Genomic DNA, 24,991 nt, shown 5'->3' on the forward strand with positions numbered 1-24,991 from the left:
GTGTACCACTACATCCTGCTTGTGTATATATTCTGAACGCACAGCTGGCAGGTTTTGTGGAAGACCTAGATGGGGATTTAAGATATAGAGAGAAATTAAGGATGCCTCTAAGATTTCCCAGATGGGAAAGATTACAGGACACTGGGGGACAGTTGGAAGTGGAATAAGGATACATTTTGGACCTGTAGAGTGTGATATACCTGTTGCACATCAGAGATGCCAAATGAACAGAATATACACAGCTGGCATTTTAGGAACATGTCTAGAGGTATGAATTTAAGAGCCAGGCACACACAGAGGGTATTTAAAGTCATGAGATGACCCAGAAAGTGAATATAGGTAGAGGAGACATTAAAAGGCCTGAACCCTAGACCACTGAACTTTGCAGGCTGAAGAGATGAGGAAGAAACAGCAAGGGACACTGGAAAAGAATAGCCAGTGAGTCATGGGAAACCAGAATGTGGTGTCCTGTGAGTTAAGAAAGTGTTTCCAAGAGGAAAAAGTGAATAGGTGCATCAAATGCTGCTGATAGGTTTATAAAATACAGTGTGAGTTTCCCACTGGATTTAACAGTGTGGAGTCCACTGCTAACTTCAATATGAGTGATGTTAAAATTAAGAGGACACAAAAAATTATAGGAGGTCATTGTTTTGGATTAATCTCTTGTTCCAGGTTCCAGCAGAACAGACTAAAAATCAAAATGGAGTCACTCATGCTAAAATTCCACTAAACCAAAACTAAGTTACCTGATCTTGAAAGAAATTGGGAGAGAAATAATCATATTTCTGCCCCCAGGTGAGCTTCAATTAACGTAGTGACATTCCCTCTGTTTACACACACACACACACACACACACACACACACACCACACCACACCACAAAGAACCCGGAGTACTGTCATGTTACCAATCAGTAATGTTTCTGTTGTCCTGGCCCCGTCTCTGCCTTATAAGGAAAGTCATTTTGAGATGACCAATCCACTTTTCCTTCTTTGTTTCTGCTGCCTCCTATAAAACCAACCTCGGCTCATTGACACCCTATTTTATGGGATGAATGACTGTAGAATTGCAGTAAAGTCAGTTAAGAGCTTTAAACTGAAGTTGTTGTGATCTTCTCTTTTGGCAGTGGCTTGGGGAGTAAGGAAGGCAGGAGCCTGACTTGGAACACGGTTAAGGAGGAGCTGCAGGGAAAAGGAGAACGGAGGAATTCTTCCCAGGGTTTTGCTACAAAGGGGAACAGAGAAGGAGGACAGTAGCCTAGAGGGATGTAGGAGTAAGAGGTGATTTGTTACGTTTGGGAGGCATCACAGCATGTACGAAGGCTGATGAAAATGGGCCAGTACAGACTGAAATATATGATGGAGGGGGCTAGATCCCCCAAGACTTAGATTCCTGTTAGCTTTCCTGACATAGGATTCCTGTTGCACTTGAAATGTAACTCATTCAAAATGTAAATCCTCACCTTTCTAAATCTGCTCCTTCTTCTGTAGTTTCTACCCCATTTGGTAGAATGCTACTTAATTACCCAAGTTAGAAAAACACGCATATGGTAGTTGGCAGCACCGTAGATTCACAATTTCATCTTGTGCTAAACGAGGTGAAGGGTGACAGGGAGCTATCAGTGAGCACCAGGAAAAGGGCTTTGACCTAGACTTGAAGGTCAAATAAGAGGTGAAGAAATACTGGTAAGATCAACATCAAGCTGCAGCAGTTCTATGTCCTAACTATCTGTGGAGTTTCTCTCCCCATTCCACACCTATTACACTGTCCCACTTCAAGCCTTCATTATATCTGGTCTATATTACTGCAAGTCTTTCTTTCTTTCTTTTTTTTTTTTTTTGAGACAGGGTCTCACTATATATCTCAGGCCAGCCTGGAACTCCCAATCCTCTTGCCACCAGAGTGCTGGGAATTACAAACATAGGCTCCATGTCCCTGGCTCTGGAAGACTAAGAGGTCTCTCTGTATCTGACCTTGACCCAGACTGAAGAAACTATCCACAATACAAATCTCCATTATATCATTCACTAGCATTAAAACTTTCAATGACTCCTTTAGATAAAAGCCAGGTCTTGGCTCCCTCTCAAATCTAATCTCTCACTTTTCCTTGATCAGGTTTCTTTCTTTGGTGCCCTTGCTCTGGGAATGGTGCCTTTTCCTATCTCAGCTAAATTGGACTCATCTTTTAATTAATGGGTTTAAATTATTCTGAGAAGCCTTTTCTCAAGACTACGAAGGAGATCTTGGTGTTTCTATCGCTCAAACCCCACCCACCCCAACTTCTGGGACCAGGTCTTACTTTCAAAATGCCTTCAGTAAATAGCTAATTAATTAATCCAGTACAAGGTTACGCATATAGAAAGCAGTTCAGTCAGAAATTCCTGCTTAGATCCTAGCAGGGCTGTACTTAAAATCTAAAGTCCTCAAATACCCTCTTAAGCTATGCCCTTTTCAGTTTGCAAAACACTGTGATAAGTTTACTCTTAATGTCCTGGGGCAAGAGTTGCAAAAAAGAAATGCTTTTATACCCGGGAGCTAGGGAGGAGCCTTGACAAAGAACTAAGAAATCATCCCCTAGAGCTAAGACTCAGTGGAGAGCCTACAGCGAACATGAGCCCGCCCCAGGACCAGCTGGAGCCCCAGCACAATTTGCTTCTCAAGGAGCCTCCCATCGCCAAGACTACTAATCCCAGCATGCCCTGCATTCCGTGAGTGGCAAGGACGCAATGCATGCTGGGACATGTAGTCCCGTCCCAAATCTGGCCAAATCCAGAACGTCCCGTGACGCCAGGAGGGCTCGGGAAAGGAATCGGAACCAGCCCAGTCTCAAGTTAAATCTTCCTCCAGAGAGCCAATCCTGGTTTCTTTGGCGACAGGTTTTCTACTGTAACCAGGTCCCACCCCCGCAGTCCAGGCGGACCTATGGTGTGCGTTGAGTAGCCTCTCGCGTGAATCCTTCACAGTTAAAGGGGAAAGTATTGGAGGCAGGAGCAGCCTGCCTTCGGCCTCCAGGCGTGGGCTTGTGAGACTAGTGTTACGCAGAAAGCTACTCCGAACAGACATTGAGGCACGGCTTGCCCGCTACGGTGGAGAGGACATGGCTAGATTGCCTTAGACAGCCAATTTCCCTTTCTTCGGCCAGTCGGGTTAGAGGCGCGGGAGGCGCAGGGGCTGCTGGGAACGCGCATGCGCCCGCCGCAGCGAAGCGTACACCTCCAACGTCTACAGGCGCTGGGGGTATCGGGTGTCGGCGGCGGCGCTTTGCGGCCGGTCGTACAGGTTGGGCGCGGGCGGGCGCGGCGGCCGTGGCGCGCACAGGTGATTGACTGGCCAGCTGGCTGAGGAGGCGCCGGGTTCTCTTCGCTGGCAGGTGGCGGAGCTCATTTGGGCGGCTGCGGAGGCGGCGGCGGCGGCGGCGGCCCGGCTCGGGGGGTGCTCCTTGGGCCAAGGCCATGGCCCCGCGGCTGCAGCTGGAGAAGGCGGCCTGGCGCTGGGCGGAGACCGTACGGCCCGAGGAGGTGTCGCAGGAGCACATCGAGACCGCCTACCGCATCTGGCTGGAGCCCTGCATCCGAGGCGTATGCAGGTGAGGCCGGTGCACCGGGCCTCGCGGCCCCCGCGGGCTGGACCTTGGAAAGCCGAGGCGGGGTGCGGGAAGGAAGAGGGCGGCCCATTGCGTGCATTTGGAAGACGCCGAGATCGGGGTGGAGGGTACCCCCTTTTCCCAGGTTGGGTGACCTGGGAAATGCCGTCTTCCCGGGCTCTGCACGGAGATGCTGCTGCTAAAAGCCCTTTAAGAAAGGGCGCTGGGTTCTCATCCAGAAGATGGCGGTGGAGATGGTTGAAGGTAGGGACCGAGAGCTTAGCAAACGTTGGTGGTTGGTTTATCTTGGCCACAGCTCGGCTTTTGCATTTGGAAAAAGGAACTTGCTGGAAGTGAGCTTCGTCACAGTATATCTGCTATTAGAGTTGACGCTAGAGGCTTGATCACCTTAGTATTTGAAGGGAGCAGCTTTAGAAAAACCTTTGATTAGCCTACGTCACCAGTACCCTCCACTGCAGTGGACCTTCCCTCACTCTTGGACTCGCACTTTTTAGCCTTTTTTGGGGGGGAGGGGGGCGGGAGACAAGCCTTTCTGACTACACCACTTTGCGGAATAACGTGTTTGAGTTGTGCAAATTCCGTTCCCTTCTGCTAAGCCCTTGAGCCTTGCCTTTTCTAAATTCCATCTTTTAGAGTGAATCCTTAGACGTTGTGCCTGTCCCCCCTTTTCCACCTGTGACGCGGGAAATACAATTTTCGTGGCGGAATGTTGAATTGACTTGGCCAAACCGGGCATGCTCAGTAGCCTTCTCTCAGTAGGCATTTATTTAGTAAGTGCTTTGTGGAGTCTTACATTCCAGTAGGAGAGCCAGAAGGAATGGAAGTTACGGTCTCTGGCTCTAGAACTGCCTAAAGCAAATGAATAATTCGACGTTGCGGGTGTCTGGCTTACAAGGAGGGCAAATCTGACTCCCCACCGTAGGTACTGGAATGACAGAAGTCTATGAATAATAGAAGTTAAACAGAATGATTGAGATCTCTTTCACATCTAACATCCACTCAGTTAAAGTGTACAATCAGTGGTTTATGGATAGTCACCGGGCTGTTGAGCCATTACCATGGGAATGTTTTTGGCTCCCTTAAAAGAAATCCTGTGCCCCTTACATTAGCATTGAGTCCTCCCTTGCTCCCCTCTAATCTTCTCCCCAAGCACCAAGCATTCCATTCTGGACATTTCATCTGAATGGAGTATGATATGTGCCTTTTTTTGCATCTATGTTGTAGCATGTGTCATTGCATTATTCTTCATGACTGAATAATATTCTGTTGTATGGATATACCACAGGTTGTATATGCATTCTTCAGTGGATGAATATGTTCAGTTCTTTTGGATTTGTATGTAAGATTGAAAGTGCCAAGTCTTATAGCAGTTCTGTTTAACTTAGTATGGAACTGTGTACTAAATTCTGTACCCTTTTACACTGCCACCAGCAATGTATGAGGGTTCAAATTTCATCCTCACCAGTTCTTTTTTTTTCTTTTTATTGGTGGGACAAGGATTTGAACTCAGGGTCTTGTGCTTGCTAGGCAGACGCCCTATAAATTTTAAACATAGAAGTAGAGACAGTGGTACAGTGCACCTCTTTGTGCTCATTACCCAGCTTCAGTTAACACTGGGTAATCACTTGCTTCATTTTGTTATTGCATGTTTTAGTTTTTCTACTAAACCTCTGTACACCAAAACTTACCAGTTTAATGTGTATTATTGGTTTAATAGGTGCACAGAGCCAGTACCCTTGTCTGTCCTGATTCTGTACATCTTTCTGTCTAGCACACCTACACTAGCAGGAAGTGAAAGCCTTCGTGCCAGCCCATAGCTGTGTAGAACAACTGTTTGATTTTTATTTTTCCTCGATGTGTACCTGTTAAATTCAACTTGAATTTTTTTTTTTAAATTTTTTTATTTTTGCACATCTTAATTGACTTTATTTGCAACTTTGACTCTTAAAGCAATCTGGATCAGACATGGTTCCGAATGCCCCCGAGATCATTGTGTAGGGTTATAGGAGTTAGCAGTTACTTAACCAGGTCCCTGTTGGGCCTTTGGGTCTGCAGGGTTTGGTCCTGCAGATAGTGGTGTTGTGACCATCCCTGTCCATGTAGTGAGGGTGTTGAGAAATTGTGGGGTAAAAGGGCATGGCCATGTAAAATTTAGATAGATAGTGACAGTTCACGCTATTTAACACTACACCTGCAGCTGAGTGTCACTGCTGCCCAGCCCAAGCATGCCTAATTCCAGCACCAATCTGATTAGTAAAAAATAGCATCTTATTTTCTTTGCCTTTTTTTTGTTGTTGTTGTTGTTGTTAACTGGCCAAGTGTATTTCTCCTGTAAATTGTGGGCTCTGGATTATTGGCCTTTTTTTTTTTTTTTTTCTTTTACTGATTTCCTTTTTTTTTTTTTTGGGAGGGGGGATACTGGGGTTTGAACTTAGGGGTTACATCTTGAGTCACTCCCAGCCCTTTTTTGTGGTGGGTTTTTTCCAAGATAGGGTCTGGAGAACTGTTTGTCCAGGGCGGCTTCAAACTGAGAGTGATCTCTGCCTCCTGAGTAGCCAGGATTACAGGCATGAGCCACCAGCATCTGACTTCTTACTCATTTCCAAGAGCTTATTAAATTTTTCTGTTGAAGGTATTATCCCCAGGGGTTTTTTTTGTTTTTAAATTTCACGAGTTTTTTCCTTTTGGTTCATAAAAACTTAAAAAAATTTTTTGTTTTCATTTATTTATTTATTTTTATTCATATGTGCATACATATTTCTCCCCCCACCCCCCCAAAACTTAAAAATTTTTATGTGTCAATTTGTTACGTAATGATTTCTGGGTTTCCCAATTCCAAGACTACAAAAGTACCCATGTATTGTTGTAATGCTGATGGTTTCCTTTTATGCAATCTTGGTCTTATTATAATTTGATTTAGGGAGCAAGGTAGGGATTTATTTTTATTTTGCTTGTGCCCAATGGCTACTGTTTATTGCATAGTCCAGTCTTTTCCCCCACCAGTTAAAAAGCCACTTTTTTTTTTTGGTGGCACTGGGGTTCCAACTCAGAGCCTCATGCTTGCTAGACAGGTGTCCTTACTGCTTGAGTCACTCCGCCAGTCCTTTTTTTTCTGTTACGTATTTTTGAGATAGGGTCTAGGGAACTATGGGCTGGCTTTAAACCAACTAATTTCTGCCTCCTGAGTAGCTGGGATTATAGATGTGAGCCACCAACACCTGGCTGGCTGGCTTTTTATTTTTTGGAATAGATTCTTACTATGGAGCCAGGCTGGCCTGGAACAGGAGACCCTCTTGCCTTAGCCTCCCAAGTGCTGGGATTACAGATGTGCACCACCACGTGAGGCTGTATATAAATATTTTGGGAGTTTTTTTGGAGCTACTCGGGCTTGAACTCAGGACCTCATGGTGTTGGGTGTTTTCAAGATAGGGCTTGGCTGTATATACATTTTTGATAAGAGAAGTTGCTGGGTCCTAGATGTTTTTAACTTTAGTAGATAATAACAAACTTTTCTAAAATGATCATACCTTACCATACTTTTCTGAGCAGTGTGAGAGAGTTGCAGTTCCTACACATTCTGACCACACTTGGTATAGTTATATAGTCTTGCTAATTTTAGCCCTTATAGTATATGTATTGTGGTATCTCCTGGTGTTTGGGTTTTGGGGGAAGTGGGGAGCAGTGCAGAGGATGAAACCAAGGGTCTTTGGCAAGCTAGGCAAACACTCTACCTCTGGTCTTTTCTGCCTTTTTTTTTTTTTTTGGCGGGCAGGGAGGTGGTGGTGGCTGGTGTTTGAACTTCCTCAGCCTTCTGAGTAGATTATATGTGCCCTTTTCTGGGGTTTTAATTTGCATTTCTGACCAGCTGGTGGTATCTTTTAAGTATTGCTGGCTAAGACTACTTACTTCTCCCCTGGAGCCACTGATTTGCATTTCCCCACTGACCAATAAAGTTGACTCCTTTTTTTACTTACTATTTTGGTATCTTCTTGTGAGATGACTTGTTTAAGTTTTAACCAGTTCTTGAGCCACACCTCCAGCCCAGTTTTTTTTTTTTAAGATAAAGTTATCTTTTTTGTTGTTTTCGTGGACACAGATGTTTTGGTGAATTTGTTGGCAAATATTTTCTTGCCTTTCTTGAAATTAGAGTAGCATGGTAATTTCAGTAGAGTCCCGTTCATGAATATTTTCCTTTATGGGTGGTGGTATGTGTATTAAGTAATCTTTACCATCTCCAAGGCTCTAAAGATACTCTCCTGTATTATCTGATGTAACTTGTATTAACTTTATCTTTCTTAGCTCCATACTCTACCTGAAATCAGTTATTTATTTTTGTCAGTTGGGAAGTGAGGACATGCAGGAATTTAAGGTTAACTGTTTTCTATGGATGCATTAGTCAGCTTTTCATTACTAGAATGAAATGCCTGTCATGGGCTACTTATGAAGAAAAGAGGTTTATTCAGTTCACAGCTTGTGGAGGTTCAAAGGAATGGCATTTGCATTGGCTAGGCTGTGGTTAGGCCGCTCTTGGCTATGTCACATCACTGGGGATGACAGTTGCTCACATCTCAATAGCCAGAGAGAGGCTGGGTAGGGCCAAGCTCAGGACTTTTTTGAGACATGATCTAACTATGTAATACAGACTGATGTCAAACTCAGAATCTGCCTGCCTCTGTCTTCTGAGTGCTGGGATTACAGACCTGTGACACCATGCCCTGCTGGTCCAGACATTTGTTAAACAATCCTCTGAAAATTACCCAGAGAATGCACAGGTTTACAGGGGAACTACCGGAATCTCTTCCCTGATCTCTTCCAAAGGGCAGTGCCCCAATTTTTCTGAGTACCTCCCACTAGTCTTCATTTCTTAAGGGTTCCACCACCTCCTAATACCGTGTTATTGGTGACCTTGCTCAGAATAAATGTGCCCTGGAGAATGCCCAAATCATATCAGAACCATAGCAATGACCTTGACAAAGTAGGAGAGTGCTACTTGAATTACTGTTAATGGAAAACATATCTAATACTAGAAAAAGTAATGCTCTTAGGAAGAGAGAAGACATGTTAGGTAGAAAATTAAAACTAAACTAATGATGAGGCTGTGCATAGGTCTGCATGAGATATTGGGCGCTGGGTTGAGGGTCTATGGGGACCATGAAGAGAAAGTTCTATATTGGGAGGCTAGAAGGAAAGGGGATAGGTGTGGAGGCCAGGCTCAAGGCTCCTCAGATTTGCTTCTGGAAATGGGTAGCCACGATAAAGGAGTCACAGGTTATAGCAACCCACAGCTGCGCCTTCAGTAAGATTAAGACATTTGGAGATGTAGCCATCTGTTGAAGTAGAGGTCTAGTTTCTTCATCGTGTGGTCAAGGAAAGCAGGGTTCTTGTGGTCCTTGAAGAAAGCAGGCATAAGTTATGGGTTCCTGATGCTTAGGAATTCCCTCTTAGGGAGTTTGCAGTTCCGTCCTTTCCAGCATGCTTCTGGAAAATGGCAATCAGGGATTCCATCCACAGAAACAGAGGTCTCTCAGGGCTGGAGATTTGCACCATGCCTTGCAGTTCAGCAAGGCACCTGAGACCTTTCTATTTTGCAGGATCTCTGTGCCTCATCCATTTCTGCAGCTTTCTGAGGTAATGATCTGACCATTAAAAAGAGTGGGCAAACTGGCTCACGCCTGTAATCCCAGCTACTCAGGAGGCAGATCAGGAGGATTATGGTTCAAAGCCAGCTCAGGCAAATAGTTTCCAAAACCCTGGGGGTTGGGGGAACATCACAAAAAAGGGCTGGTGGAGTAGCTCAAGGTGTAGGTTCTGGGTTCAAATCCAAGTACCAACCCCCCACCCCAAAAATTCTTCTGTTTGTTAAAAAAATTCCTTTAACCTGGTTTTCTGTAAAGCTAATGAAACAGATTCTAGAATGGCACAATTAATATTTCTTGTATCTCTATGTATTTGATAAATTCAGTAGTGTGCACTTCAGTTTGAGAAGCTCAGATAAAGTAAAATGAAATAAAGTTACATTAGATTTCTTAGGCCTCACATCTCCTTCATAACTTGAACACACATCAAATAAAATCTACACCCAGGAAACTTAAGTTGCAATTTTAATATAACGCTTTTTGATTTTTCTATATGTGCATAAAAAACAAAATGCTATCATGTTAAGTGCATTTATATAGTTTTGGTAACTTAGAATTAAGAATATTTTATATCTTACAAAGCCAGTTTCTGATCATTGAATAATTTTACACACCCCAAAGTATTTAACTATTTTCTGTTGACATTTGTCTCCCACCTTTTCCTTGTCATATTCTTATCCTTTTCTCTCTTTTTTTTTTTTCTTCCTTTTTCCTGTTTTTGGTTAAGCTCTTTAAATATTCTGAGCATTCTTTAAGAAAATGTCATTTTGTTTTCTGTTAGGAAAATGTGAAGGTGGCACGAACATTTAAAGGCTTTCAATCCACATTACCATTGCAAGATTTGCTTTCACCACTGTGCAGTGTGGGACCTTTCCTGCTCTGTGTCCTTGCCCTCACTGCCTTCCACATTCAAAAATCTTTGTCAGTTTCGTGTCTGAAGATGACTGTTTTCTCAAGTGCTAGGCCAGTGTTTTGCCAGATTGTAACATTTCAAACCATTCTCCATGGAGAACTAAAAAGTGTCAGCCTCCCCACCCCATCAAAACCAAAACATCTTTTAAGCTTTGATGGTTCAAGAAGCCTATTTAGACAGGGAAAGACTATTTTACTGGATAGTTAGTTAGTAGTCCCCTGCCTGGGACATTTTTCCTTTAATACCAATTTGGGGTATATCCTTTTGGAAGGGAGGTTAGTAGTATTTCCAAGTAGTCTTACTTTTTAAAATTGTTTTTGCTTGACTAGTCCCTTTTCCCTAATAAAGGCCTGCATTTTAGGCCAACTCATTTAATATGCTAATTGCAGGAGTATTTAGTATACTGATAAATGTTTAAAGCTGCAATTTTTGAATCCCAGTTTAACTTTTTTTCCTCTCGGTAAAGTGTTTTGAACTCAGGGCCTTGTACTGGTTAGACAAGTGCTCTGCCACTTGAGCCACACCTCGAGCCCTTTTTGCGTTTAGATTACTTTTTAGATATGGTCTCAAGTTTTTGCCTGGGCCAGACTGGACCTCAGTCCTACCTGTAGTCTCACACATTGCTGGACAACAGGTGCATACACCATGCCTGGCTTATTTGTTGAGATGGGGGTGTCGATAACTTTTTGCTCTAACTTCTGTCCTCTCCCTTCCCCATCTCCACCTCAAGAGTAGATGAGATAGTATGTATGTCCCTCTGTCTAGGTTTTTTTGTTTGTTTGTTTGTTTTAAAGAATGCACTTTTGAGGGCTGGTGGTAGCTCAAATAGAATGCTGTTCTAGCTAAAAACAAACAAGAAGAAAAGAATGTTCATGGAAAACTCTCATCAGTACATGTCACCACCGTCCCAGTGATTTGTATCCTCTGTAAAAAAATGCTTACTGCTTTATTTGTCAGTGTTTCCCTATGCAGATATAAGCAAACACAATCCTATTTCCTTAGCCCTCTTCCATCCCTCCCTTTTTTTCCCCTCTGGTACTGGATTCGGAACTCAGGACCTTGCCCTTGATAGGTGGGTGCTCTACCACTTGAGCCATGTCCCCAGCCCTTTTTGCTCTTTTTTGAATGAGGTCTCACATTTACACTATCATACCCAGCTTACCACTCCCCTTTCTTACACAGATGTAGCTTATATTACTGTTTTGTACCTATAGACATTTTCTTTCTTTCTTTTTTTTTTGGCTGCACTGGAGTTTAAACTCAGGGCCTCATGCTTGCTAGGAGGGCACTTTACCACCTGAGCCACTTCACCAGCCCCACATTTTCTTATTAATATCTAAGGACTTCCTGGTTTTTGTTTAAAACAGTCAAAGCTTTAGGCAATTTAGGTAAAATTCCATACAGTGAATTGTCAGTGAGTTACCACCCTAACTAAGACAACATTTCTGGCACACACTGTAATTCCAGTACTTGGGAGGTTAAGGCAGAAGGATTAGGGTTCAAGGCCAGCACCGGCTACCTAGCAAGACCCTGTGTCAAAAAAACAAAAGAGAACATTTCTATCACCCTAGTTAGTGTCTTCACCTCATTTCCACTTAGTTCCAATCCCCCTTATAGGTAATGACTCTTTTTTTTTTTTTTTACATAGATTACCCAGGCTGGCCTCAAACTCAGAATCCTTCTGTCTCTCAGCCTCCCAGTTGCTGGGATTTTAACTGTGTACTACCATGCCTGGCATTTTTAAACTATGAATGTAAGAGCTATTATAAAGTTTTGTTTATAGCCTGTATATTTGCATTCACTTTTCTCAAGTCTTTCCCCGCCCCGCCCCCCCCCCCCCCAGTACTGGGGCTTGAACTCAAGGCCTACACCTTGAGACACTCCACCAGCCTTTTTTCGTGATGGGTATTTTTGAGATACGGTCTCAAACTTGCTCAGGCTGGCTTCAAACTGCAATCTTTCTGATCTCTGCCTCCTGAGTAGCTAGGATTACAGGTGTGAGCCACCAGCGCCCAGCTCCTTTTTTTTTCTTTTTGGCGGTACTGGGGTTTGAACTCAGGGCCTCATGCTTGCTGAGCAGGTACTCTACCACTTAAACCACTATACCAGTCCTTTTTTGTGTTGGGTATTTTCAAGATATAGGGTCTTGTGAACTTTTTTTTTTTTTTTTGCAGTACTGGAGTTTGAATTCAGGGCCTATACCTAGAGCCCCTTCTCTAAGTCCTTTTTTGTGATGGGTTTTTCAAGATAGGATCTCTTGAACTGTCTTCCCAGGCTGACTTTGAACCATGAGTCTCTTGATCTCTGTCTTCTGAGTAGCTGGGATTACAGGTGTGAGCCGCTAGCGCGCAGCTCGAATTGTTCTTTTTAAAATGCCCTGAGAAATTTGAAGCCTCAGATGAACCACTCCTGTTTTAACACTGTCAAATGTTGTTTGGCAGTGGACTCTTTGGAGGAATAAAAAGCTAAAAAGAGTTCCTATGTTCAGAGACTTCTTGGTGAAAGCAAGTGTCTCCCAGTCTGAAAGAACAAGCAGCTCTCAGGCCAGTGAGCCTACCTCGGATAACTACATGTTGTGAGGGATGCTTAGCCAAGACCCCCAGGCCTGGTGTGTCCTGTTTGGCACAGGCTTACTTTCTCTTGGATGTTTTTGGTCATAATTCAAAACATAAATAAAATTAGGTTGTTAGGTAAATGAATAGCTGTGAGCTTCTAGATGTGGATAATTTCAAAAGCATGTACTGGTGATTGCCATTCTTTCCTTTTATTATTTATTTGGTGGCACTAGGGGTTAAAGTAAGGGCTTTGCACTTGAAGTAGATGCCCTGCTGCTTGAGTTACACCTCCATTTCCCATTCTTTCCTTAAAAAGATTTTATTTGGCCTAGTGAGGTGGGCAAACCTATAACCTCAACTGCTCACAGGTAGAGAACTGAGGTTCAAGGCCATCCTGGGCAGAAGTTAGCAAGGCCCCATCTCAGTAAAGGTGGATGTGGTGGCATGGGCCTGCCATTCTTGGTGAGTGAGAGGCATAGATAGGAACATGATCCAGACTGTCCTGGGTATAATGGAGACCCATCTCCAAAATAACCAAAGAAAGAGGGCTGGGGGCATGACTCAGTTGCTAGAGCACCTGCCTACCAAGCACATGGCCCTGAGTTCAACTCCCAGTACTGTACTCCTAGACCAAAAATTTTTAACAAAACCATTTAAGTGAAGCCTGGTTTCTTGGTCGGGGGGGGGGGGAGGAGGGGGAGGTGGCCCAAACAATGTATACACATGTAAGTAAATGTATACACATGTAAGTAAATGTATTAAAAAAAAAACAAAGTCAACAAGTAGAAAAGATATAGAAAGGTATTGAGTATGTGGGGAAGAAAGAAAAAAAAAACTGTTTTCTTTTTTTTCGTATATTCCCTACAGAAATGATCTGTTTTGTATTTATTTTTTGACTCTGAAGCAACTGACACATAACCCTAATCTCTTTCGCCTTACATTTCAGATCCACATTTCTCATCTCTTGTTGTAAAAGCATTTCTTTTTCCTTTTTTCTTGGTGGCACTGGGTTTTGAACCCAGGGCCTCATGCTTACTAGGCACACGCTCTTACCACTTGAGCCACACTGCCAGCAGATCTTTAAATCTCTCTTTCCCATATATCTTTGGGGGGAGGGGTGCTAGGGATGGAGTCCAGGCCTTGTGAATGCCAGGCAAGCCTGCTAACCCCAAGCTATATCCTCAGCTTTGCTGTATCTGTCATATCACTGTGTTCCCTTTCTCAAGGGAACAGAACTAGGATTTAGATTTTGAACATCTCCCACTTAAAAAGAATCTTGTAGTGACGTACGCCTTTGATCGCAGCATAAATGATGCTGAACCAGTAGGATAACAAGTTTGGGGCCATCTCTCCTCTACATATGAGACCCTGTCTCTAAAGAAAAAAACAAGCCTAAGCCTTATTAAAAATAGGAAGAGGAAAAAAATGAAGAAAATACAAAAGCAGGAAGAGTTTATAAAATGCCATTCCTTGAAAAAGCAAAACATATAGAATCTTCGTTTAATTTTGGTAAACCATCTTGATTGGCATAATTAGAGTTTTTTTTTTTTTTTTTTTTTAAGAGATTAGGTTCCTGATGAGTTAGAGGGTCTTTTTAAAGATTATTTTTCAGGACTGAAGGTGTGGTTTAAGCAGTAGAGCTCCTGCCTTTCAAGCACAAAGCCCTGAGTTTAAGCACCAGTGCCACCAAAAACAACAACAAAAAGATTATATTCTATCTTAAAGCATGTTAGTGGTGCCTTAGTGTCTTACTTGTGGTCTTCGGTTGGGTTATCTGATCTAGCCCCTGACTTCGCCATAGCCAACTTCTCCCCATATATCCAGCTCTGCTGAATTGTGTGGTGGAAGACTTCCCCAGCATGGCTTCCTTGACCTTGCACTGTCTTGCTTCTCTAGGTTCTCTTCCCCCATGCTGTCTTCTGTCTCCACTGCTCTTCACTTCCCTCCCACACTTTGTCAGTTTCTGCCTGTCCTCAGAGACTCCCAGCTTGGCAGCACTTTCTCCTCTTCAGTGAGATTGCTGCCTGTGTCCTGTGCCTATGTTGCCACAGCACTTATTTGTCTAAAGTTGTCTTCTTAACTATTACCTCATCCTCTCTGAGCCATTCTTTGATGCCTGGGATTTTGTCTTTTGTCTTGGTACTTTTAGGTCCTATCATTTTTACTTGGATAGTGGTGTTTGACAGAATGTGTGAACTGTAAAGTCTAGTTGCTTTTCTAAGGTCATGGGATTTTGTTTTATAAAATGACATTTACGTTTACTCTGGTTGCAGCATGACATGGAAGGCTGATACTGCCAGCATATCATCTGCAAACTGTACTGTGAGCGTGAATAATCCAGTCGTTCTTCACACAAAGCTCTTCCCCATGGTCTCTTGTATCACTGTTCTCATTGTTTTTTGCGCTCACTGTGAGGTAAAAAGCCAAGTATCTTCCTGCTTCATGTATGCAGATGTTTTCATAAACATGGGTTTCTGAGGGGGTCCAAATTAAAAACAAATGATGCTACGGAATTTTAGTGGTTGCCTAACCTGTTCCTCTTTGCTTTGTAAGTAAAGAAACAAGGACCTGAAGAATTTTGTTACTTATGTTGCTTGATTTTCTTATCTAACTTAAGCATCAGTGCTTTGGGAAAACCTAAACATGTTTATTAATTAAAAATAACACAGTACAGGGCTGGAGCTGTGGCTCAAATGGTAAGAGTGTCTGCTTTGCAAGCATGAAGCTTTGACTTCAAACCCCAGTTCCACAAAAAAAAAAAAAAAAGAATTAATTCATACTTGGGGGGTTGGTCCAAATAATGTATGCACATGTAAGTAAATGTAAAAACAATAAAATTTTTTAAAATCTCAAAAAAATGATACAGTACAAACAATAAGTGTTTGAGCAGAAGTTTCCCTGTCTTTCAGAGGAATCATGTTGGTGTTAGCATGAGCAGGCCCTGATAACAGTATAAAGTAGAGAAAAGTGAGGGAAAGGAGGAGAAACACTTACTGCTCCCCATGCTAGAAATGGGAACAAAGACTCCAGGATCCTAATTATGAATGAGTTGGTTGCTTTTTTATTTTTATTTTTATTTGAGATTCAGCCTTGTAACCCAGGCTGGCTTGGAACTCAGTGATCCTTCTGATTCAGTCTCCCAAGTAGCTGGGATTATAGGAGTGGGCCACCACATTGTCTTACCTGAAATATTTTCTGTAGACCAAAGGATCATTTTGTCAGCTACTCTAGAATAAATTTGTTATATATGCCCTAATCAGAGATGTTTTATTATCACAACCTAAAAGGACTAATACTTGCAATTTCTTCTTTGACCCATGGATTATTTAGAAGAGTGCTATTTAATTTCCAAGTAGTTAGGGATATTCCAGATAGCTTTCGTCTGGGTTTCTTCTGGTTAGAGAGCATACCTGCTATGATTTCAGTTCTTTTAAATTTACTGGGATTTAATACTGCAGAATATTCTGTGCTGGATGGAATGAAATGCGGTAAAATGTGAAAGTTGTTGCAATGTTCATCTTCTTTCAAGATCTGCAACTGTCTGAATCATCTATTTTATGTTAATTTAAAAAAATGGTAAGCTGGGGTGCTTGTGGCTCATGTCTGTAATCCTAGCTACTCAGGAGGCAGAGATCAGGAGGATCTTGGTTTGAAGCCAGCCCAGGCAAATAGTTCTCAACCCTATTTTGAAACAAACCCTTCACCAAAAAGGGCTGATGAAGTGGCTCAAGGTGTAGACCTTGAGTTCAAACCCCTGTACTGCAAAAAAAAAAAAAGGTAACTGAGGGCTGGGGGCATGGCTGAAGTGTGTGCTTACCTAGCAAGCTTCCCAAGGAACTTGTATTACAGGTGCATATTGCTATGCCCACGCCCCCTTGTTTTTCTTCCCGTGTCTCTCTTTCCCTCTTCTCTTCCCCTTCCTCCCTCTCTCCTTCCTTGCCTCTGTATCCCAGACGGGTCTGGAGAGATCTTCCTGACTCTGCCTCCCCAGTGCTGGGATTCCAGGTGAGTACCACCATGCCTGCATTCTCATTTCTTGACTGGTCATATCAGAAGGTTTCAAGGAAGAGATGCAAAACCGTATTTTAAGAATTAGGGCCATCAAACAAGTCAAGGATCTCATTGGGCTAAGGAGTAGTCCGCGAAGCTTTTCCAGCTCTGCTTCTCTGGATTTTTTTTCCATGTGATGGGGACAGCCAAGCTTCCCAAGCCTTTCCCATTCAGAAAAGTCTGCTGGGCAGAGGACCTTTTTTTTGCTTCCCTCCCCTCAGTTCCCGTTTGTAATCTCATTAGATTTTTGTTTGGATTTGGATGATGATTGGAGGCATCCCTAGGGAACAGTCTGTTCTCAGAAGACCTGGAGGCAACAGGGAAGTGAAGAAGCTAGGCACGTAAACAAGCATCTGCCACGTGTCCATTGCCTTCTCGAGCCCATGATGTGTAATCCATTTTGATACTTGATGGAAACAGCAAGAAATATTTTTTCTACCATAAGAAAATTGGTACAAACATCATAAAATAAAATCCTCCATATCTGAACGGGTTATAAAATGGAATTAGGGCCATGGGACACTGACAAATTGAAGAGGTTTTCTTCTGCAGAGCACTCCAAAGCCCTTGATCTTTGGCATTTTGCTATGCTGCTTAAGTTGGCTCAGAGGTTATAGCTGATAATTAGAAAGGTTTTAATAATTTATGCTTCTTACATAGATTCCCTCCCCCGCCCCAAGCAGAACAACAAACACAAAGGACCCACAACATTGGGCCTATGTACAAGAGACTTAGCCACAATTTGGAAAGCCAAGGTCTCTTTTAATGATGATTCCCATCGGATGTATGCCCATATTGGTCCAGAGCCTGGGGGAGTGGTGCTGCTTTATCGTATGTTCATCTCACCCAGGCCAAGATTGTGTTTTTACTGATTTGAGAATTATTCAGTAATACTTAGCAATTAATTTGAGAAATTAAAAAGAATTTTTAATACTTTTTCTATAAAAGTACTTATATTGGCATTGCCAGTATACTGGGCCAAATAATGTACCACACAATGCAAATTGCTCCCAACCTGTCGCTTGAGCCTTTGAAGGTCTTGCTGTAATTTTTAGGTCATGGACTGTATTTGTGATTTTTGTATGTGGAGGGGGAACTGGGGAGGACAGGGGGAATGCTCCCTTTTGTTCATTATATTATTTTGCTCTCAGAATAGGGGACTAAGATCCTGACAGGTCCACTGGAACTGACTTCTGAGAGAATTGATGTTTCCTTTGACCCATGGAAGTGTCTTCCTAACCAAATCATGTGATAAAGTCTTACCACCTTCCTGTTAAAGAGGAAACAAGGAACATACAAGATTTGGTATTATACCTTTGAAAAGCAGATTTGAAAGAATAAACAAAATGCCCACTTATTTTTACTTTAGCATTGATATTCTCTGTCTCCTGTCTCCCAAAGACCTTGTAGTCCAGTGGATCTGGCTGTTTTTTTTTGTTTTTTAGTGTGCTGGAGATAGAAACCAGTGCCTTGTGCATACTAGGCAAGTGCTCTACTACTGGGTCACTTCCCCAGATCCTTTTATTTCTTTAGTAAATTTCCAATGGGGCTTTGACAAGACTGTTCTTAAGTTGGCCAAACATTTCCATTTTCATGTTTTTAAAAGTAAGGAAAATAGTATGCTTAAACAGAATTTTAAAATAAGTTGGGCATGGTGTCTAGTGCATTCATGCACTTGGGAGGCTAAGGCAGGAGGATGACAGCTTGAGGCTAACTTGAGCTGAATAGTGAATCCCAGGCCAGCCTGGGGTGAGACCCTGTCTCAAACAAACAACCATTAAAACAGTTACTTATTTTGGGACTCTGTGGTACATTCCATTATATAAGGTCTAGAGTAATGGAGATGCACAGGGAGGTCCTCCTCTTCCCTCTCACCTTTTCTCTTTTTTTTATGTTGGTACTATGATTTGAACCCGGGGCCTCACACATCATGATCTACCACAGTGCTACATACCAGCCCTTTTTAATTTTACTTGAGACAGGGCCTCACTTAGTTGTCCAGGCTGGCTTTGAATTTATCATCCTACCACTTCAGTCTCCAGAGTAGTTGAGATTATAGGCCTGTACCACCACACTGGCTCAGGAAGTCTTCTGACCTGCAGCTAGCAAGTGCAGAGGTAACTACTCAGAAATGGTTATTTATAGTGTATCTTTGTATATAACCAGTCAGGTCTATTAGTCCCACTTATGAACTTAACAGACGATGATAACCTGAAACAGTGTTTACCTGTGTCATATGATACTATTACATATCACACTATAAAGAGCTTCTTTATCTTTTTTTTTTTTTCTTTTTGGCTGCAGTAGTTTCCATTGATTCCTTCTATTGTAATTTTTTTCATACTTCCCTACAATTGTCTGTTGGAATTGAAGTTTCCAGTCTCTTTAACTGCTGTCAGTAAAGCTTAAGTGATAGCCTTCCTAAATCTACAGGACAGAGGGTCCTAATAATGTCTTTTATAGTGTGCATATGTGCAAAGGTTGCATCAGGTTGTGTGTCCTTAAGTGTGGGATCATTACTGAATCTTGCTTTGTGTTTCATGACATTGAATTTTGAGAAGTACAGGACATTTATTTTGTAGAAAGTCTCAAATTGGGTTTGCCTCCTGTTTCCTCATGGTGAGACCATGTAAGTAGTACTGTGTTCTTAGTGGATACGATGGCAAGTGTGTGCTGGCCGTCTTACAGCCATTGCTGGCCACCTTAACTCTGATTATGTGCTTAAAGCCTGTCTGCCAGGTTTCTCTGCTGCAAGTTACTATTTTTCCTTTGTAATTAATAATAACCTTGTGCTGTGACACTTGGAAATAGTGTGAATATTGTTCATCTTTTTTCTCTACCCACCACTCTATAATGGAGGAAATACTGTTGATTCTGTAGCTGCCTTATGCCAGTAGCCATGGGTGATTCTTGCCTGATTGTTCTGGTGGATGCCGAATGGTGATTTTTGTAATCCTCTGGTTCCTTCCACTTTGATAAGCTGGCTTTCTTTTAGAAGGAAGACAGTTTTCTTTAATTCATCCACCCATCTCATGGCAAAATCATGAGCTCATGATACAGTAGCTTTTAATCCTATTATTTGTTTTGGTTGGTTGTAATTCTGCTACTTATTGCTTGATTTGGCCCTTGGGTGGGGGGACCCCCATTTGTAGGCGACTCTGTCCTTTTACCATGTTCCTGTTTTCTTCGGGTGCATCCTTATTTTGGGGGCACAGGAAGATGTTATAAGTTTATATTGTAATTTCCCTAAGGAGTACTGGGTTCTTTTAGTGAAGAATATTTAGAAATCAAGGTCTGCCTACTAATTAGAGTTTGTTATTTGTTCCTTTTATCTTTAGCTTGCAGATACTACTTAATGAGCTTTCTGGTTAATGACTGTTCAAGTGACACTTGAACAATTGAAATGAATTTTTTTTTTTTGAAAGGTTCTCACTGTGTAACCCAGGTGGACCTTAAACTCAACAGTCTTGCCTCCTTCTGCTTTCTCAGTGCTGGGATTCTATGCCCTACCACCTCTGGCTCTTTGTTTGATTTAGGGGTCCTCCTATCCTTACTGATTTGTGTGTGTGTGTATATTCCAGAAAATATTGACACAGCCACTAATTCAACAATATCTGAGCACATTTTCAGAGAACGTTTACATAGCCCTTCTTTTTCTTTTCCTTTCTTTTTTCATTTCTTAACTTTTTCCTTTCTTTCCATTCATGCTGTTTCCTTTTTTTGCACAAATGAGCAAATGCACATCTATTTTCAAATTTTCCCATCTTTTTTACATAAAAAATAACATACTATAATATAAAATAATATAATATATCATGAAAATGATTCCACATCAGTTATGGCTTCGTAGTAGTGTTTTGTTTTGCGGTTGCATAGCATTTCATTGTAGGTTACACTACTATTCTCTGTGTTTAGGTTGTTGCCAGTATTTTGTGATTAAACATTCTGTAATGAATAACCTAATGTAGTTGTTTTCGCATCATTGAAGGTGTACCTTCAGAGTGAATCCTCAGAAATGAGATTGGTAGATCAAAAGGCAGCCTTAGATAGTTTCGTCAAATCCCTTCCATAAAAGCTCTTACCAATTTGCATTCCTACTGGCACTATATGTGTGTTTCTCCACATCCTCACAAACTGTTGGTCTTGTTTTACTTCCTTGGTTTTGCGAATGTTATAGACAAGTAGATAAGAAATGATATTTCATTGTAGATTTATGATACTTTATAGTGCTCGGGATTGAACCCAGAGTCTTGTGCAAGCTATGTATGTGTGTGACCACTGAGCTCCCCTCCCAGCCCACCAAAAAACGATTATTTTAAAAAAAGAAACTCCACAATCATTAGTCATTTCCCTACCCTCCATTGTGTTTTTTTCTTTTTAAAATTAGCATAATAATTACATAAGACTGTTTATTATGGGATTTTCATATATGTGTATATGTATGTATATATGTATAAAACATATATATGGTGTACTTTATCTCTGCTGCATATTTTTAAATTAAACAATACATATTTTTTTTCATAGGCGAAACTGCAAAGGAAATCCGAATTGTTTGGTTGGGATTGGTGAGCATGTTTGGTTAGGAGAAATAGATGAAAATAGTTTTCATAACATCGATGATCCCAACTGTGAGAGGAGGAAAAAGGTAAACCATCACATCTGAAGTGATTGCCTTATGGTGTTCTTCAGGTTTCATTTTGATTTGTACCTGTAATCAGAAAGCACTACTGGGCTGGGCTGGGGTATGGCTTAGAGGTGTTGCTTGCCTAGCATGTGTGAAGCCCTGGATTTTTTTTTTTTTTTTTTTTTTTGCGGTACTGGGGCTTGAATCATGGCCTTCACCTTGAGCCACTCCACCAGCCCTATTTTTGTGAAGGATTTTCCAGACAGGGTCTTGTGGAATTATTTGCCTGAACTGTGATCTTCCTGATCTGTGCCTTCTGAGTAGCTAGGATTACAGGTGTGAGCCACCAGTGCCCAGCAAGGCCCTGGATTTGATCCCCAGCACCACAAGAAGAAGAAGAAGAAGAAAAAAAAAAAGGAAAGAAGCTTCTATTGATTTCAGGTGTCCTGTGCAACTTTCAGATAAGTAGTGGAACTTAAGACTCAAAGTCACTTGAATTGGAACAGTTCTTAAACTTCCCCCACTTTTTTTTTTTTTGGCGGTACTGGAGTTTGAAATCAGGACCTCATGCTTGCTAGGCAGGTGCTTTGCCACTTGAGCCACTCCGCCAGCCCTTTTTGTGTGTGTGTATGTTGGGTATTTTTGAGATTGAGTCTTGCGGACTATTTTGTCCCGGGGCTGGCTCCTAACTTCGATCTGCTAATCTCTGTCTCCTGAGTAGCTAGGTTTACAGGTGTGAGGCACTGGTGCCCAGCATTTTTAAATTTTTTTTAATTTTTTAATGAACTTCAGGCTGGGCTAGTTAGGCCTCACTAGCCACAGTGAAATCATGTGCACCTTCATCTTATTTTTCATCATGCTGGGAATCAAACCCAGGGCCTTGAACATGTGAAGCCTGTTTCACTACTGAGCTATGTTCCCAGCCCCACCCCGACCCCTCCAAGCATTATACTTTAGAACAGGTACTGTGTAATCCACTAAGTCTTTAAATAGTTTTAGTTTGAATGCTGAGTCTGTGTTTGCTTTAACATTGATTTTACTTTGAACTTAAAATGTCTTTAAAAGAGTGATAATAGTAATATAACATTGCTTTTTAGGGCTTGTATTTTATACATGTTTTTATACATAGTTACATGTATTTATACATAAAAGCCTTACTTTAAAAAAAAAACTGTTGATGTTTCTTAGCCTTAAAGCCTGACATGCACAGAGCAATCAGCTATGTTGTTATGTAGATATTTTGCCTATTAAAAGGAATCATTCCTTACAAGTTTAAGATTTGTCAATCTTTGGAAAAATTTGGAACCAGTTCCCTTCTCCCATCCCCCAGTCTTCCAAATCTAGGATATGAAGGAACTTTTCTAGAAGTTTTACTTTGCCCTTCTATTGAACGCTGGCAGTTTAGGAATAGAGCCAATGAAAAGCCTCTGTATACGTGTCCATTCTTTTTGAGAATCACCTATTACAACTTTAGACTTAAGTGTCTGGAGAAGACCATTTGTGGAAGACGAGCAGTGATGCTGTCCAACATCTTTTCCACTACTGTGGTCAGTCCACAGTGGGCGTTCTGAAAATTCTGCACCCCCTCTAGCTACAGGAGGCTTAATGAGGTTATACCATGCCAGTTATAAGTCTGACACGTTTTTGATATGAAAATTAAAAACAATGGAGTTACTTATAAACTTGTAGTTTAGCAGGAAATTAATTTTATTTTTGGTAGTAGTGAGGCTGAACTCAGGGCCTAGTGCAATCTATGTTAGGCAGGCAGTCTACCACGTGAGCCACAACACCAGCACAGGAATTAATTTTATAATTGTAAATCTTGTGTTTTTGTAGAACTCATTTGTGGGCCTGACTAACCTTGGAGCCACTTGTTATGTCAATACATTTCTTCAAGTGTGGTTTCTCAACTTGGAGCTTCGGCAGGCGCTGTACTTATGTCCAAGTACCTGTAGTGACTACATGATGAGAGATGGTGTCCAAGAAGAGAAAGGTTGGTGGGGATGGGTGGAGGAACGCTCACCCTGAGTATATTGCCAGCTTGATCACTTCTGGCCCAGCCCAAAGGAGGAGATTCAGCACTTGTTACATTCCAAGCAAGAAGCCCTAAGTTCAAGCCCCAGTAGTGCCAGGGTAAAAAAAGACCTAGTACCATGCTTGGAATGCTATTGCTTCATATTTAGAGATTTCCTCTTTTTTTTTCTTTCTTTTTTTTTTTCAGACAGGTTCTCAATATGTAACCAAGGTTTCCCTTGAACTTGGTATGTAGCCCAGGTTGGCCTGAACTATCAATTCTACTGCATCACATTCCTCCAGTGCTGAGATTACAGTCCGGCCGTGCCTGACTGAGAGTTCCTCTTTGAGTTGGGGCTTTCATAAAATGAACTAGATATTTTTCTTTTTCTCAAAGATGGGGCATGAGATAGTGAGTGAGAAGGTTATCCATGTCTGAGAGCTGCAAACTGGGAAGCTTCGATTCTTTCTCTCTGTAAATTCCTTGCTGTCTTTTTTTCTTTTTTTTTTTTTTTTAAAGACAAGGTCTTACCATATAGCCTAGGCTAGCCTTGAACTTCAAATCCTCCTGCGTCAGCCTCCTAAGTGTTGGGCTTACAGATGGGTAGATGTGTAACTCCCTGCCCAGTAGTCTTTTTTTTAAAATAGCTAATTTAGCTAAGCATGTGATCCACGTCTTTTTAACCCCCTTATCGCTTCTACACGTTAGAAATACTTTTGCATTTTGGTCCTGGTTAATAGTAATATTTGCTTCAAAATACGGCACTTAAAAATTCTTTAGGGAAGGATGTAGCTCAGTGATAGGGCGCTTGCCTAGCATGCAAGAGGCCCTGGGTTCGATCCCCCAATACTACCAAAATGCAAAACAAAATATTATAACTTTGTTTCCTTGATGCTTTATTCCTATAGTTCTGTGTGTTTTAATCTGAGTAAATAGTACATTAATATTTATTAATATTTAAGCAATAGTGTATGTAAAAAGATAAGGAATTTAAAATGAATCATGATATAGGGTTTGAGATAGGGTCTCACTATGTAATCCAAGCTGACCTTCAACTCATGACACTCCTGCTGTTGACTGCCACAATACTAGGATTAAAGTTGTGTGCTCCCAGGTCCGGTGGAAGTAGGATCTTTTGAAAAGAAAAACAGTAACTTTTAAAAAACAAGCCTACATTTTTCTACTAATAGATTATGAGCCTCAGACAATTTGTGAGCATCTCCAGTACTTGTTTGCACTGCTGCAGAACAGTAATAGGCGATACATTGATCCTTCAGGATTTGTTAAAGCCTTGGGCCTGGACACCGGACAACAGCAGGTAAGAAATTTTTGATATTCAGAGATTTTCAAGTGTTCTTTAAAATGTTCATAAAGGAAGATGAAATAGGATGCTTTTAAAAATTAATTTTTCTGTTTTGAATTATTTGTACCTTTATTTACTCTCGCATGTGCTTTACTTTACACCTGATTCCATTTCTGAAAATTTCTGTATGGACACAAACACTGGTTCAACGGAGCTGTAATCCTCGTTCTAAAATGCCAAGTTAAACAAGTAGTTTCTGGAAACATTATTACCATTTGTGTTGGGGGTTC

At 41.6% G+C, this 24,991-nt stretch overlaps 1 protein-coding gene and 1 non-coding gene across 7 annotated transcripts in view; one reads left to right on the forward strand and one right to left on the reverse strand.

Annotated features, from left to right (window-relative positions):
- Positions 1–2,979: 2,979 nt before the first annotated feature.
- Usp48 (ubiquitin specific peptidase 48) overlaps positions 2,980–24,991 on the forward strand; it is a 69,818-nt gene continuing 47,806 nt past the window's right edge. For 3 of the 6 annotated variants that reach the window (XM_020177129.2, XM_074081066.1, XM_074081067.1), the window contains exons 1-4: positions 3,230–3,585; positions 21,285–21,405; positions 23,221–23,377; positions 24,589–24,716. In XM_020177129.2, coding sequence (XP_020032718.1) covers positions 3,452–3,585; positions 21,285–21,405; positions 23,221–23,377; positions 24,589–24,716 — 540 coding nt within the window. In that variant the 5' untranslated portion in view covers positions 3,230–3,451. Of the gene's footprint in view, positions 3,146–3,228; positions 3,586–21,284; positions 21,406–23,220; positions 23,378–24,588; positions 24,717–24,991 lie in introns of those variants that run through there. The other 3 variants (XM_020177131.2, XM_074081068.1, XM_074081064.1) reach the window with 2 other exon arrangements.
- On the reverse strand, positions 13,705–13,778 carry Trnat-agu (transfer RNA threonine (anticodon AGU)). Its single transcript has one exon. It is a non-coding gene; the product is annotated as a tRNA-Thr (tRNA).

The sequence above is a fragment of the Castor canadensis genome, chromosome 7 (genome assembly GCF_047511655.1).
Source record: "Castor canadensis chromosome 7, mCasCan1.hap1v2, whole genome shotgun sequence".
Lineage (NCBI taxonomy): Eukaryota > Metazoa > Chordata > Mammalia > Rodentia > Castoridae > Castor > Castor canadensis.